This window comes from Panicum hallii, chromosome 8 (assembly GCF_002211085.1).
Source record: "Panicum hallii strain FIL2 chromosome 8, PHallii_v3.1, whole genome shotgun sequence".
In the NCBI taxonomy this organism is placed as follows: Eukaryota; Viridiplantae; Streptophyta; class Magnoliopsida; order Poales; family Poaceae; genus Panicum; species Panicum hallii.
Window position 1 is genome coordinate 42,969,343 of NC_038049.1, and position 16,230 is coordinate 42,985,572.

The window sequence follows — 16,230 nt, forward strand, 5'->3', positions numbered from 1 at the left end:
ATTAGGGAGCTCACTACGCTGACCTCTGAAAGCGTTTACCTAGTTTTACATTGGGTTTATCCACAATTCTGACTAACTTAGCCCTCTACCGCCGCTGTATTTGATATCTCTATCTGCTTTCCAGCATACCTTGTTCTGACCTCATCATACTCATAACCTAGATTTCTGGCAAAGAAACAGATACTGAGGAAATACCATACTTACTGGATTTTGAATCCACAACTGGTAAAATCTCAGATTGTATCGTGCATGGCTTGTAGCGGAAAACACGTGTTCAAGTTTGAGTGGTAGAGTAGTCAAAACTCAAAAAGGCAGACGTGATTGGAACTTGAAAAATGTGTGAAACAAGTTACGACTTATAGCTTGTCACAACGATTAAAACAACTCCACATATGCCATTTTAGCATGTAATTAGTTTATAGTTGTGAAATCTCAACTGGTAGCAATTGGTCTCTGAATCCGTCTTACATGAACAACGCCATGAATGTTGAAATTCCGAGAAAGTACCATCGAGAAGATGGGATTCAGTACAGTTCATATCAGCTCTCAGTACCAAGAAAAACACACTCCATCCAGAATTCAACAGCTTTTCTGTAATATACCTGTATATCAAAAATTTAATTAGCCACTCATGCTTTACATTGGATTTACCCATAGTTCTGACTAATTTTGCTCTCTGCCGCTGCTGTATTGAGATCTCTATCTGCTTTCCATTAGATCTTGTTCTTACCCGTAATCGGCCTTGATTTCTTGCAAAGAAACAGTTACTGAGCAAATACCAATACGTACTCAAGTTTAAATCCACAGGAGGTAACAGCTCTGATTATATTGAGCATGTGGCTCGTGATGGAAAACAGAGTTCGTTTGAGTTGTAGAGTCAAAACTCAACTGGCGGGTGTTGTAATGTTGTTGAAACATTTGAAATAAGCTCTGATTATATATATTGTCACAGCTGCTAAAATAGTTACACATCTGTCTGTTTTAGAATGCGATTAATTTATAGTTTGTTCTAGCTCAACTGGTAGCACCTGATCTTTGCATCGGTCGCACGTCTGAGCAACGCCATGCATCTCTTCTGCTGAATTCAAATTCAGAGAAAGTGCAGTCGAGAAGATGGTGGATTCAGTACAGTGCCTATCAGTTTTCAGTTCAATAAAAACCATACTCCGCTGTGGGATTGAGCTGCTTTCTGTAACACTATGCCAGAAAGCATTTCCAGGGCCGGTCAAAAAGTGTTTCTAGGCCCGGGCTTTAGGGCTATGTAATCGGTTCTATAAATGTTCATTTCTAGCGCCGGTTTTTTGCAAGGAAGATTAATTTCATTGCAATTTAAAAATTTTGAAAGCATGAGCAGTGCTGACTGAATCAGTATACAATTAAGTTTCCATTATCTGTCATGCAGCTGAATATTCGGCACAAGCTCGGTGTGCAGCAAACAACATTATACTTGACCAGGTTATTACATGTCAAAATTAAAATGACCATCAATTGATTCTACCTTTGCAATAATCTAATCCAACATTGCGTATGCATCAATCTGAAATCACACCTAGTGAGGATATGCCAATCCAAACATGCAACTCCTTGTGTTGTACGGCGTCTGCCAACCTAGCATTAGCTTGTTTGCATGCTAAAATAAGAAGAAAAAAAATCCTGGTTTGGTAGGGTTACAAGATCTTCGTCAACGCTGGAAACAACTACAAAGTCACGGCAGACATTTATTATTACTTCAGTAGTTTTCCAAACACAGCCGCTATTTGACCACTTATACCTACCGAGAAGTACTATATATAGACATGTATGTAGTACTGCATAGAAGTGCACTGCAGAACAAACCAGACAAACTGGCAAACAATGAAGTGCTGGAGTTTGCCAGGCATGTCCGTCGCAATCGCCGCTGCTGCTGTCTTCTTCCTCAATGCCATTATTCCACCAGCGGCCATGGCCGCCGTCGTCGAACACACCTTTGTTGTAAGCATGATGAGCATCCATGGTTTTATCTCCACTAATCTAACATTTCGGCTTGTCATTGATCAGAACCAGTACTAAATTTGGGCAAGGTACTGAAGATGTACATTTGCATGCTTGATTTGTTGGAACATGCATGTATGTAGGTGAGCCAGGTGAAAATGTCGCACTTGTGCAATGAGACGCTGGTCACTTTGGTGAACGGGCAGTTCCCAGGGCCGGCAATAGAGGTCACAGAGGGAGATTCGGTGACCGTTCATGTGGTCAACATGTCACCCTACAACTTAACAATCCACTGGTAACTGCCAATCCTTTGGTTGTCACAAATAAAAACAACCTAGCAACACACTTTTCGCCATGGCAGAAAACAGTACATAACTTTCACCGCTTTTGAATGATCTGGTCAGTGTGTAAGTGCTTGAAAAATACTTCAGCGTTGATCCACTGCCTAAGATAGGATTGAAAAATAGGTTAATTTCTGGCACTTGAGAAATGGAAAATCTAGTTTCATCTTTATTTTCGATCTGAATCTTTTCCTCTATGTTTTGCGATGCAGGCATGGCGTGAAGCAGCGGCTCAACTGTTGGGCAGACGGGGTGCCAATGATCACCCAGTGCCCAATTCAACCGAACCACAACTTCACGTACAGGTTTAACGTTGCTGGGCAGGAAGGAACACTGTGGTGGCATGCTCACGTTGCCTTCCTCCGGGCAACCGTGCATGGCGCCATAGTCATCCGGCCAAGACGCGGGGCCAGCTCGTATCCATTTCCAAAGCCTCACAAGGAGATCCCCATCATTATAGGTTCTATATGAAAGCTGAACTTTTTTTTTGAATTCGGCACTGTTGTAGAAGTACCTAGCAGGCATGATGCTACTATATGCTTCTGGCTGAACTCTTGTTATTGTGTTCTTGGTAATGGCAGGTGAGTGGTGGCAGATGGACCTTGCACAGGCAGATTGGGCAATAGCGCACGGCGTCGATGTTTACTTCAGTGCATCGACGATAAATGGAAAGCTTGGAGATCTCTACAACTGCTCCGGTAATCAGTCAATTACTTTGGATATAACTCCGTATCAGTATGTAACCATGTCGAAAGACACTCCATGTTCACTGCGCTTGAATTGAAATCTGCAGGTTCCATTGAAGATGGATACATGCTGGATGTGGAACCCGGCAAAACCTACCTGCTACGAATAATCAACGCCGCGCTCTTTGCCGAGTACTACCTAAAGATCGCCGGCCACAAGTTCACGGTGGTTGCCGCAGACGCCAACTATGTTAGCCCCTACACCACAGACGTCATCGCCATTGCACCTGGCGAGACGATGGATGCCCTTGTGGTCGCCGACGCAGCTCCCGGCAGATACTATCTGGTAGCCCTGCCCAACCAGTCGCCAAAGCCAGACCCGCAGAGCCCGGTATTGATCACAAGAGGAATGGTGCAGTACCGCGGAGTACAAGCACCCCCCAGTGATATTCCAGTGTCACCTGAGATGCCTGACCAGGATGACCTGAGAGCATCATTCCACTTCCATCGCAACCTGACCAGCTTACTACGCCATCCTCAGCGTACACCGGTACCGACACAAGTTGATGAGAGCTTGTTCATCACACTCGGTCTGGGCACCATCTGCCGGCGAGGACAGTCCTGCAAGAGGAGCCAGAGTAACGAGACCATTACGGTGGCGACCATGAACAACATCTCCTTCGAGCATCCGTCGGTAGCCACGCCACTACTGGAGCTACACTACCACAACACCAACCGCATGGGCATGCTGCAAGCACTCCCGGACAAGGCCCCGAGGGTGTTCAACTACACCGACCCAGCCCTCATCCCACAAGGACCCAAGGAGGCGAAGCTGGAGCCGACATCGAAGGCGACACTTGCACGACGTTTCCGCCAAGGCACGGTGGTGGAGGTGGTGTTCCAGGGTACCGCGCTGCTGCAGAGTGAGTCGAACCCGATGCACCTACACGGGCATGATGTGTTCGTGCTCGCTCAGGGGGAAGGAAACTATGATGCAGCGAGGGATGTGGCAAGGTACAACCTTGTGAATCCAGCCATCAGGAACACCGTGCATGTCCCAAGGCTTGGGTGGGTCGCTATCCGCTTCGTCGCGGATAACCCAGGTGCGTACATATAGGACTTAGAGTATTACTTGTGTGACTTGAAAACTCGTTCCTTTAATTAGCTGGTATTTCTAGGAAAAAAATTATCCTATAATAAGCTCGTTGTCACACGCAAATAACACGGCTAGACTCATGAACACTTGTTTCAGCATCGTAGCTGCCAATTTTGAAGAAGGAAATCATGTCGAAGAAAATATTGGTAATTATTAGTCTATAGCTCTAATGAATATAACTACCATAAGTCCAATAGTTTTTCCAAAAGAAATAACAATTTGCTCCTGATGAAGTCTAAAATTTTCAAGGGTTGAGCTTTGACGATATTAACAACTCTTTCGAAGAAAATTATTTAATGTTGAATTTCCGTTGAATTTGAAGCTATTGCATTTCATTTAATCTGTAGATTTGTTTAGATGTGCGTCGTACTTTCTGTTGCTAGCTTTGAAGCAGCATCCCCAGTATCTAATACTTGGTCTGTAATGGTATGCAGGGATATGGTACATGCATTGCCATTTTGGGTTTCATCTGTCGATGGGCATGGTAGCCTTGTTCATCGTAGAGGATGGGTTAACTGCCGGCACATCCCTCCCGGCACCACCTGCGGGTTTTCCATCATGTGGCCATATCTAAGGATGACATGAATTCTACCATATCCAAGGAAATTGTAGTATTATTCATGGATGCAGTCTAAAAGGTGGCTCCAAGCACTAGCTTTCAAAGAAGCCAGAAAACAAATAATGACCATGTATTTTGATATGAAATATCAAAAATATATAGCTGGTCTAAATAATGTTAATCAGGAGGTTGTCTGCTAATACATATACATTTAGTTTGTATGTTTGTACGGTATTCACTCGTCAACATCTGTATTTCAAGATCCTTTATATCGGACACATGTTATAGTTGTGATATGGCCACGCTTTAAGTGCTCTCTTATCGGTAAAAGGGTGATCTTAGGAACACAAGACTGTCCACATGACGTTTGGACATTATATATATATCCTTACTTATGCAAACCTTGCAGGGACTGGGCTGATTGAAATCACCAAGCAATTACCTTTGATCAGGATTATTACAATGCTCTTTGCAAAAAAAAAGGTTTTTAGCCTTTATAAGAGTTTTAAATTTCTATGTAAGATCACTACTAGAGAATGGGCTATCACTATCGGGTTATAAGGCTCGTTAGTACTGGTTTCGCAACCCGTACTAAGCAACCGAGACTAAAAGTCTCGGTCATCAGTACCGGTTGCATGATCCGATATAAAAGTACCTTTATTACCGGTTACCAACCGGTACCAAAGCGTAAAATATTCAAAAAAATTTTAAAAAAATATTTCAAATCTGGAAGAAGGTTCCTGCCCTTATTTTGGTGTTCTAGCCCTTACTTTGAAGTGCAACTATATATGAATTTGCCTTTGTTTTTTATTTTTATGATTCTGCGCTTTATTTTTTATGAGTTAATGCGATTTTTCCCTTGGCATTTACGGATGTAACCCTATTTTGACTATTGACTATGGCTAAAATCGCATTGACTTGTGAATAGTAAAAGGTAAAATCATAAAATTAAACAAGGGTAAGATTACAAAGTAGGGATAAGAACACAAATGCCCCTCTGTTACTTTGACCCATTGCACTCGCCTGATGCTACATTGGGATTAATATCTTAGCGTACTTCACACGAGAAAGGCGGTGGCACGGAGGCAAGATCGTGCAGGGCGGAACTAGGCACCAGAGAGGAAGACAGAAATCCATGGAAGGCAGGTCAATATTATGAAATCCGGCAATGGGGAATCACGACGTTTCTAATGGGTTTCCCACCGGTGGAATATTGTTTTCCATCTCAGAACATTTTTCACTTACCGTTTTGGTTGAACATTTTTTTCTCTTCTATTGGAACATTTTCCGCTTAATTTTTCCGGTGAAACTGATGTTGCAACAGTAGATACATACGAATGTTCTACAAAACAGCAAAAAGTACTCTAGCAGTGGAAGAAAATGTTCCGAGAGAGGAGACATGCTACGCGATTATTTCAAGTAGCATAAACTACTTGTAATAGATGCCGGGAAGGAGGCAGCTACCTAAATGGGAAAAGAGTTGGCTCCTCAATAGAATTTGCTTGGTGGCATAAGAAATGAATGAAGAAACGAGAAGGAAAACCGCGCACGTTCCACTCTGCCGTCGGCCATCATCTAGCGATTCTCACATGGGATCTCTTGCTAAGGAAAGAGACCTCTCCGAAGTAGTTTCCCGTTAGATTCTAACGACTACCCTATCAACTTTTGCTCCCGCGAAGGCAAATTAGAACTAATATAAAAATAAGGCTTATAGCTAATAATTATAATTATCTATCTCACACCATCTTTCATCTATTCAATATTCTAACACATACTCTAAAATACATATTTATCATTATCTAGTTGCAATTAATTTTATTTTGCATCATACCTCCATATGTGTTTGATATATATTTAATTGAAGCATTTGTTTGTGAATTGGTATTCTTATCTTTTTCATCATATCTGAATACATGGTGACACATACCGCGGGTAGTATTTTTATATAAATAATATATTAATAATGATAGAAATAGTAATTTAGAATTTAATATTGGTGCACTTTAATATTTTGTTATAATTATATAATTTAGATTCAGATTTAGGGGGTTATTTGCATTATTTTTATAGTGGCATAGGTGGATAATTTACACGAAGATTAGGGGGTTACTTTAGATTTTTTTTTATTTTCATAATGGTAGAGGTGGGTAATTTATTAGAAAAGATAACAGATCCAATGATTATTACGATTAAAGTCGTGTGATTGATGGCCGGGTGTTTCTAATTTTTATGAGAATTTTTAGGATTTCTCTATTTTCTTAGAGTGTCCACCTAAAATCCTAGGTGGCTTCACGTGCAGGATTCAAAAGGAGCCTCCAATTAGTAATGGTAAGATGTCTTGCGGTAGTATCTAAGTTGTATGCATCTTCTTTTCGTGAACAAATGATAAGTTGTATGCACGGATATGGTAAAAAAAAAAGTAAAATTCACGGGCGGTACATGAACCGAGTGTCATTCAGGTATCCAAACTATGAAAATACACATCGAAGTCCCTAAACTTGCTAATCTGTTCATGAAACGAACCGGATTCCCGAATCGAGGAATCCGACTCCCTGTATCATCGTGATAGTCCCTGGATCAAGCGCTATCACATACAGAACTCATTTCAGGCATAATATCACAGTCATACTCATTAAAAGGTCAAACACGGGTTTAATTATTACATAAATCCAAAGGATCTGTAGTACGGAATTTATTACAAGCCTCTCGGCTAGGTCGAACAAGCAGAAGGCGTAAAACGGTAGTTAGGTCTTCAGCCGTTCGTCATCTTCGGGAACCTCCTCCACAGGCGACTTGAGCGTAGCTCGGGCCTCAGTCGTACCATCCGTCGTCGTTGGGGTCGAACTCCGGATCGGATCCTGCATCGTACCAGGCTATCCCCAAGGAATGGGATAGGTTCACGTCACCATCTGAATGCAAGCTTTATCGTGGTCTATACTACGGGTATAACAGAATTCAAGAGGTAAAGCTGGGGGTTTCCCTATGCATGCAATATATATATATATATATATATATATATAAGTGTACACATCTCCTTTCATTCCCGACTCGAGCCCTTCCGGCATCCCGGACTCCCGGTCAACACACACCTTCCAAAACCACCAAGTCGATGCGAGAACTCCCTCTCCTCGCATCTCAACTGCCCCCTGGCAGGAAGTTATTCTAGAGGGAGGTAGAAATCATGAGTAACACTAACTAATAAGAGCAATAGAGGAGTAGGGATGTCCATAACCGAGGACGCGGCTATACGTATAGTTTTCACCCTGCAGGGGTTGTACACCTGGACCCACTCGAATCGACACTAGCCGGAGATCAGCCGACTAGTATACGAAACACCGGTCTACTGAAACGGAATTAGGAGCCACGGCACCATCCGGCTTTCCCGGGTCTTGGGCGCATCCTCCCACGGGAGGTCGCCCCGGGACTGTGAAGCCTCCCATGCGTCTCGGGGAACATGAGGTCAGCACCTCCTTCCCCTGCACCGATACTCGATCCTCCTACCGGCTTGGTACCGCGCTTGCTAACCCCGGACCGGGCCCACCCTCATAATGGGTAAGTGGTGTGCACACTTAACAGATTCCCACAGATCATCGTTACTCTCACCCGGTCCTTAACTGCCGAAGCGGGCATCTTCGTCAAAAGCGTATCCACCACGGTGGTCCGCAACTGCACCCTTAACGGGTGCCTCTAACACCTCAAGCTCGTAACCAAAGTTGTACCCGCCACAGGTACTCCGTAGGGTGTGCCAAGATACACACCCCAAGCCCTCGATCCACAATCGAGTTAGCTTGCCCACTCCCGGCTAAACCCTAGTCACCAACTCCTGAAGAGTACCACTTCACACACACTAAGACTATCCACACGTTTCCCACACATTCACATTCAAGGATTTACAAGGCATTTCATATAATAAACAAGTAAGATAGGTTGGCAAGGAGCAAGGTACATAAAATGGGCCATGCAGGTTCATCTCGATATACATATAGCGATAGCACATCTACAAGCAATGCCTAATAGGAATTCAAATCGTAGATGGGCGTGAACCTGGCGTCTCTTCGAAGTCCTCCTAGGCCTCCGGGTAGTCCTGGCCGTCGGTCAACTCCTCGTGGTCGGGTCCTATTCGTAAATACGAGTAAGAGTAGGGACCAAAGTGCAAATATGCACAAAACGCTACAAATAAGATCCAAATCACCACAATGCCTACTCTAACGGGTGGTTCATGATTTTAGAAGAATTATGGAACTAGTTTCATAATTTTCGGAGGTCCGGTTGATTTATTATGAATTTTCTAAGGAAAAACCTATTTCTAAAATTAATAAATGAATTTCAGAAAAGAAAATCATTAAACAGTGACACGTGGCAGCACCAGGGCGTGCCACGTGGCATGCTGACGTCCGCATGACGTCATCAGGGGGGTCCGGGTCTGCTGACGTCAGCAGTGGGCCCTGCTGACGTCAGCGTTGACCGGTCAACGGTCGAGGTGGGTCCACGGTCAACAGGCTCCACGGGTCAGCCTCGCCCTGAGGCTGACAGGTGGGCCCTCGGGTCAGGCCGGGAAAAGAAAAAGGAAAAAGGGCTCGGCTTGGTTCTGGGCTCAAATCAGTTGGGCCGGCTCGGTTGGCCCAACAAGGCTCGGCTCGGCTCGTGGTTCAGCTCGGCCTGCGGCTCAGCAGGCCGGCTCCGGCAGTGGGCTGGCTGGGCGTGCAGGCTGGCTCGGCTTAGATCCTTCGCAGGCCGGCTTTTTTCCCCGTGGGCTGGGCTCGCCACTTCGCCTTCTCCTCCTCGCGGCCCGGCGGCTTCTGCTCTTCCCCTTCACGCTGACAGGGCGGTCCCACGTGGCGGTCTCGGCGGGATCTGGTGCGGCGGGGTTCGGATCCGGTGCGGCAGACGGGTGCGCGCGTGTGCGTGTGGGCGACGTGAGCGCGTGCGGGGGTGAGCGCCCGGAGGGTGTTCGGGGGAAAGCCTCAACGACTTGGCCGTGACGCGAACGCGATGTCGCGGCCGCGTCGCGGGGGTGGATGCGCACGGCAAGGCCGTGGGGCAGGCAGGGCTGGGGTGCGGCCAGAAGGAAGGCGGGCATGGCCGTTTGGTCAGTGCGGGGCGTGCATGCGCGCGGCACGGTGAAGGCGACGGCGGCTGCGGGGTGCGAAGGCGGTGCGTCGGGCTCCTGCACAAGACAAGGGTAGGGCACTAGGGTCCACTACGGACGGTTCATCGGCGGCGCTCGGTGCCACGCCGGCAGCAGGGGGGTCAAGGAAAGGACGGCGGTGGTGTGGCTCACCGGCGGGGCTGGAGAAGAGGGCGCTCGGGGCTGCGGAGAGGCGAGGCCGGCGGGTCGGGGCCGTGCAGGAAGGGCTGCGGCGTTGATGTCATCGTACGAGGCACCGGCCTGGTGGAGCTCCGGTGGTGGCATCGGTGGCGTCCTCCTCGCTCGGCTCCGGGTCCTCCTCCTCCTTCTCTCTCTTTCTCGGGTGCGGCGACGGCGGAAGGGAAACAGGGGCGCGGGTGGCTAGGGTTTTGGGCGGCGGCCGTGGGGGTTCTTATACGCGGCGCCGGGGCTCGAGTGCGGCTGCGGCCGAGGCTTTTTGGCGTCCGCGCCGGGACGCGTGGCGGCATCGCGGTGCGGAGGGAGCGCGGCTAGGGTTAGGGCTCGCGGCGCGGGAGGTCGGGGTGCGGGGGAAAGGGCGCATGCGGCGGTTGCGCTGTGCTGTCGCGGAGCGGAGACAGGCGCGCGCGGCTGGCAGATGACGCGAGGGAGCGGGGCCGCGGCGGGAGGAAAGAGGAAAAGGGAGGCGGGCGGTTGGAAGCCTCTGTCGCGGAGCGGGGCGACACGGCGGAGGCGAGCGAGCGGGAGAGAGCCGGGGTCGCGGGCGATCGGGAGGAAGGGGAAAGTTGACGGGTGGGACCCGCCAGCTGCCCCCGGTGGAAGGAAGGCGAGGCGTCGCGACAGATCGCGAAGCTGGGCTGGGCCGGGGTGCTGGGCCGGTGGCTCGCGGGGAACGAAGGGAAAAGGGGAGAGGGAAGAAGGTCAGCTGGGCCGGGAGCAGCGTTGGTCGGTGGGCCGGTGGCCCATGAGGGGTTTTAGAGGGTAGGGTTTGGATTTGAATTTGAGTGGTCTATTCAAATTCAAATCCCACACATTTAAAGTAGCAAAAGGGAAATTCCAAGCAAGTAAAATCCAATAACAAATTTAAATCAAGATAATCAGCAAAAAGTTTTTGAAATTCATAATTTTTGCTAACTAAATACCCTAAGGCAAAACATGGAATGTTACAGTTCACGTGAGATCCAAATCTCCATAATCCATTTTAAACTACATGTACGATGACGTAGACCTGCTATATGGGCCCCACATGTCAGGCCAACCTTCCTTCTTCCTCCCTCTTTCTCTCTCTCCCAGTTGCCTCGATCTCCCGCCGGTGGGTGGCGCTTGATCTCCCGTCGGCTCGCAACCATGGCCGGCTGCCCGCGCAAGGCCATCGTACGCCTGAGCCAGGCCGCCGCCGTCCCTCCCTCCCGAGACCGCCGCCGTTTGATCCACCCAATGCACGCGGGGCCGTCGCGGCCATTTGCTCCTCCGGTCCTCCCACTCCCAAGCCCGGCCGCCGCCGCCGTCCCTCCCGCGTGGACCCACCGCTGTTCGCACCACTCGCGCGGGCCGTCGGGGCCGTCCGCTCCTCTCGCTCCCCGGGCCTGGCTGCCGCCGCCGACCGGGTTTGCTCTGTCGTGGGGAGCTCGATCTCCATTGTGGGGAGAGAGAGAAAGAGACCAGGCCCAGGGGAGGCGGCGGCCTTCTCGCGGTGTCGCTGCTTGTGCCCGCCGACCGCCTGCCCCATCTCGAAGCCGAGCCCACAGACGTGGCATGGGTGGCTGGTAGCAGGCTGCAGGCGCCGCCGCCGCCGCCGGTGCCATCACGTCCTTTGCAGCAGCCTGCTGCTTGGCCGCCGGCGCCGCGGCGAGCATCCCGAGCGTGAGGCCGTGGATGGTCTGGTGGCCGCTACATCAAGGGCCGCTTTGCCAAGCGCTGCTCCGCGGAGGCCGAGGTTGAGGACGAGGCGCTGCTGGAGCACGAGGTAGGGCGTGCTTCTCGCCCACAGCCTCGGACGATGTCGTCCCGTTCTTCTGCTGATCGAGGTAACGATGGACAGCCGCCGGCCATTAGCAGGGCACGCGCCGGTGCGCAGGAAGGAGGCAGTGGATGGTCGATGAGCAGAGGGAGGCGGCGAACCCCAAGTACAGCGCCGTCGCTGGAGGGGATGAGGAGAAGAGATGGGAGAGGGAGGCCGTCGCTGGAGGGGAAGAGGAGAAGAAATGGGAGGAGGAGGAAGAGAGTAAGGGCTGACAAGCGGGACCCACATGTCAGGTCCAATGGGTTTTGATGTGCATTTTTAAAGTTTGGGGACCGAATGACATTCCCTAATTCATGTACCACCCATAAATTTTACTAAAAGAAACTAGTTGCTTTTCCCAATTTGCTGCTCAGACAAGTCTACCTGCACGAGGTTCATTCGTTCCTATCCTGTCAAATGTCAACATTTCAACATGGTCAAAAGTTCAGAAAAGACATCTGTACTTGCATTGGAGCTTCTTCTCCACCTAACGTTTGCACTTTGTCCAAACAATCTTGCTCTCTGCTCTGGCTAATCTTGCTCTCTGCCGCCGTTGAATTGAGGCCTCTACCTGCTTTTTCAACCGTCCTTGTTCTCACCTCGCCATACTCGACAACACTGTAACCGAAATTTCTCGCAAAAATAAAATCTACTTATCGACGAAAGAACGTATATATAACTTACTGAATTTCACATCCACAGCTTGTACATATTTATATTGTGCATGGCTGCTTGTAGTAGAAAAAAAACGTTTGAGTTCTTGCTACAGTAGTCAAAACTGAAGTGACAGATGGTGTTGAAACATGTGAAACAAGACACAGACAAGTCAACTAACAAGAATTTCCGTTGTTGGCCTGGACATAACTTGTGAGTCGTAGCTTACAGTTTGTGCACGCTAATCTGGTAGCACCTGGTCTTTGCGTCCGTCGCAAGATGTATTATACATAATAACTTGCCACAACGGCTAAATAATTCCACACTTTGTTCATAACTTTGACTGTTTCAGGAGGTGATCAATTTGTTCATGCTCATCTGGTAGCGCCTGGTTTTCGCATCCATCTGAGCAACGCCACGCATCTCTCTTCTGCTGAATTCGAATTGGAAGGAAATGCATGACCTGTATATCAAATTGACTTTAACCACACACGATATTCTTTGCAAGAAGGAAGATTTCATCTCATGTTCAAAATTTCGAAGTATGACTAGTGCTGAATTAGTCTACTTTTAAGTTCGTGTTTCATGTCACGCAGCTACGTACGCGGCACAAACTCGGCGTGCAGAAAATAAATAGCAATATACTTGATCAGCTTACCAATGTCAAAATTAACAGGATCATCCATTCATGCTACTTTACAGCAATCTGAACACAGACAAAGGTTAACACTTGGCTGCTATTGCTAGCATTAGAGTTGATGCCAAACCAAACACCTTGTGTTGTACGGCGTCTGCCAAAATAGTGATGTTTTGGTTGGTGAGAACAGGCCTCCATTTGGTCGACTTTAGTCCAATTTTTGACACTAGTCGTCGTTTCATTTCGAGTGTTTAGTCCGCCCGTGTGGCTCAGGTGTTCCATCTCGCCAGTATATATAGGGTATGTGACAGTCCCAGCAGAAGCAAGCATCACCTCTCCGAAAACAAGGTTAACCAAGCGGCTTAGCAAGGAAGGTTATAGCAAACCCAGCTGCTAATTCTAGCTTGGAAGCCATGGGGAAGCAACTCTCCATGGCGGCGTCCATTCTCTGCATGGCCATTGTCGCCATGGCCGCCGTCGGCGAGGCGGCCGTCGTCGAGCACACCTTTGTTGTAAGTAAAGATATTTACACTGGTTATGTATATATTTTGAGCTTCTATTTAGTGTGATGTCACAAGGGACCTTACTAAGGCAAAAATGTTATTAGGCTTAAAATGTTTTTTATCACAAACATAAATGGAGGTGGTGAAGGCTTGGCTAAACCTCTCGAGGATATCATGATACTTCTTTATACAAGCTTGGTGTAGCTTGGCGATGCTACAAGTTTCCACACTCTGTCCTATAGGCTTGCTTGCTCCATAAGTTTAAGCTACCTCAAATCGTGATTAAACACACAAAAAAACTACAAACTAATCTATCGTGATGGCAGAAATTCTGTGCTACCTCGTGTTGAACTGCTGACTCATCAGCTGCCAGAGTTTGTAATCTTGCTGTCTCCCAATGGTCAAACAGGTCCATGAGATGAACATGACGCACCTGTGCAACACGACCAAGGTCTACGTGGTGAACGGGCAGCTCCCTGGCCCGCAGCTCGACGTCACCGACGGCGACACGGTGATCGTCCACCTCGTCAACCAGCTGCCGCACGGCGTCACCATCCACTGGCACGGCATCCGGCAGCTCCGGAACTGCTGGGCCGACGGCGCCGGGTACGTCACTGAGTGCCCCGTCGCTCCCGGCGGCAACCGCACCTACCGCTTCGACGTCTCCGGGCAGGTCGGCACGCTGTGGTGGCACGCCCATGTCACCTGCCTCCGCGCATCCATCCATGGCGCCATCGTCGTCCGCCCCAAGGACGGCAGGTACCCGTTCCCAACACCCGCCCGGGACGTGCCCATCGTCATCGGCGAGTGGTGGACACTCGACCTCGTCGAGCTCGACCGGAGGAACCTGGACGGCAACTTCGAGGACGACCCGCTGTCGGCCACCATCAACGGGAAGCTCGGCGACCTCAGCAACTGCTCCGGCGTGCCCGAGGAGAGCTTCGTGCTCGATGTGGAGCGCGGCAAGAGCTACCTGCTGCGGTTCATCAACGCCGCGCTCTTCTCCGAGTACTTCTTCAAGGTGGCCGGGCACACGTTCACGGTGGTCGGCGCCGACGCCAACTACCTGACGCCGTTCCGGACGGACATGGTGACCATCGCGCCGGGCGAGACCATGGACGTGCTCATGGTCGCTGACGCGCCGCCGGGGCACTACCACATGACCGCGGTCGCCAACCAGCCGCCGCCGCCGGACCTGCAGATCCGCGCGCTCAGCTCCCGCGGCCTCGTCCGCTACGCCGGCGTGCGCGGCGACAACAACGGCCTGCCCGTGCCGGCGCCCCTCATGCCCGGCCAGCACGACACCATGCCGTCTTACTACTTCCGCGGCAACTTCACCGGGCTCGCCTACCCGGGGCGCCACCGCGTGCCGATGCACGTCGACGAGCGCCTCTTCATCACGCTCGGGCTCGGCTCCATCTGCCGCGACGGCAAGAAGGACTGCAAGCTCCGCCGCAGCAATGAGAGCATCACGGTGGCCACCATGAACAACGTCTCCTTCCACCACCAGACCGCGGCGTCGCTGCTGGAGCGCTACTACGACGGCAACGGCGAGGGCGTGTACACGGAGGACTTCCCGGACAACCCGCCGCGCCCGTACAACTACACCGACATGGACCTGGTCCCGACGGGGCCGCTGGAGGAGGTGCTCGAGCCGGCGCCCAAGGCGATCAGGCTCCGGCGGTTCAAGTACAACACGTCGGTGGAGATCGTGTTCCAGAGCACGGCGCTGCTGCAGAGCGACCCCAACCCAATGCACCTCCATGGGTTCGACTTCTTCGTGCTCGCGCAGGGGCTCGGCAACTTCGATCCCAAGAAGGACGTCAAGAAGTTCAACTACTACAACCCTCAGCTCAGGAACACTGTGCATGTGCCAAGAGTAGGCTGGGTTGCAATTCGCTTCGTCACTGATAATCCAGGTATGTCACCTCAATACTCAATGCTAGATACAAGATAGAATTTGCTTCGGAAGAATTATACCGGTTGTCTAATCTGTGTTTGAATCGATCTTGATGAATGAACAGGGATGTGGTACCTGCACTGCCACTTTGAGTTCCACATCGTCATGGGCATGGCGACGGCGTTCATCGTGGAGGATGGGCCGACGCCTGAGACGAGCCTGCCACCACCGCCGGCGGACTTCCAGAGATGCGGCACCAATGGTTTCAGTAAGCCTTAAGTTCTGAATAAGATGGGTGGTGGAATTGGGTCCGGAACTTTTATTTTTATTTATTCAACGTAACGAATAAAGATGAAGGCATTACCATCCTTCATCGCATCTATCTGCTGTAATTCTTATTGCAAGAGATGTAATTTTTTTATATTTATGGTGTATGTCAATGCGTAAGTCGGAACCATTATAATTCAAGTTATGAGGAAAATAAGAGTTTAGGAATTGTAAGAATTCTATGGATTGTGGTTGCAAAACCCATGATGGAAAGTAAAGCCATGAGTGTCCATGGGCCGAAACTTTGATAGTAACAATCAACTCAAAAAAAAACAAGTGGCCTATGGAAACCGGATCAAAAAGAAAAACAAGAAAGATTTAGCTATCTCTAAAATTTGACTTGACGACAAAAAAAAACTAGCCGGTTAACAACACTGAAAATTGGAG

The 16,230-nt window shown here is 49.4% G+C and overlaps 2 protein-coding genes across 2 annotated transcripts; both read left to right on the forward strand.

Moving 5' to 3' along the window:
* The first annotated feature begins 2,129 nt into the window (after positions 1-2,129).
* On the forward strand, positions 2,130-4,949 carry LOC112903110 (laccase-15-like). Its single transcript, XM_025972325.1, has 5 exons — positions 2,130-2,266; positions 2,525-2,772; positions 2,894-3,004; positions 3,106-4,101; positions 4,589-4,949. The coding sequence occupies exons 1-5, from the start codon at positions 2,130-2,132 to the stop codon at positions 4,726-4,728; spliced, it is 1,632 nt and encodes a 543-aa protein (XP_025828110.1). The 3' UTR covers positions 4,729-4,949.
* Positions 4,950-13,449: 8,500 nt separating this feature from the next.
* Positions 13,450-16,017, forward strand: LOC112902711 (laccase-19-like). Its single transcript, XM_025971878.1, has 3 exons — positions 13,450-13,625; positions 14,026-15,535; positions 15,641-16,017. The coding sequence occupies exons 1-3, from the start codon at positions 13,527-13,529 to the stop codon at positions 15,793-15,795; spliced, it is 1,764 nt and encodes a 587-aa protein (XP_025827663.1). The 5' UTR covers positions 13,450-13,526; the 3' UTR covers positions 15,796-16,017.
* The last annotated feature ends 213 nt before the right edge of the window (positions 16,018-16,230 follow it).

Coding starts and splice junctions, on each gene's coding strand:
- LOC112903110 (XM_025972325.1), top strand. CDS start 2,130: ATGTCGCACTTGTGCAATGAGACGCTGGTCACTTTGGTGAACGGGCAG. Junction 3,005..3,105: donor GCTTGGAGATCTCTACAACT/GCTCCGGTAATC, acceptor TGAAATCTGCAG/GTTCCATTGAAGATGGATAC. Junction 4,102..4,588: donor CTTCGTCGCGGATAACCCAG/GTGCGTACATAT, acceptor AATGGTATGCAG/GGATATGGTACATGCATTGC.
- LOC112902711 (XM_025971878.1), top strand. CDS start 13,527: ATGGGGAAGCAACTCTCCATGGCGGCGTCCATTCTCTGCATGGCCATT. Junction 13,626..14,025: donor TCGTCGAGCACACCTTTGTT/GTAAGTAAAGAT, acceptor ATGGTCAAACAG/GTCCATGAGATGAACATGAC. Junction 15,536..15,640: donor CTTCGTCACTGATAATCCAG/GTATGTCACCTC, acceptor ATGAATGAACAG/GGATGTGGTACCTGCACTGC.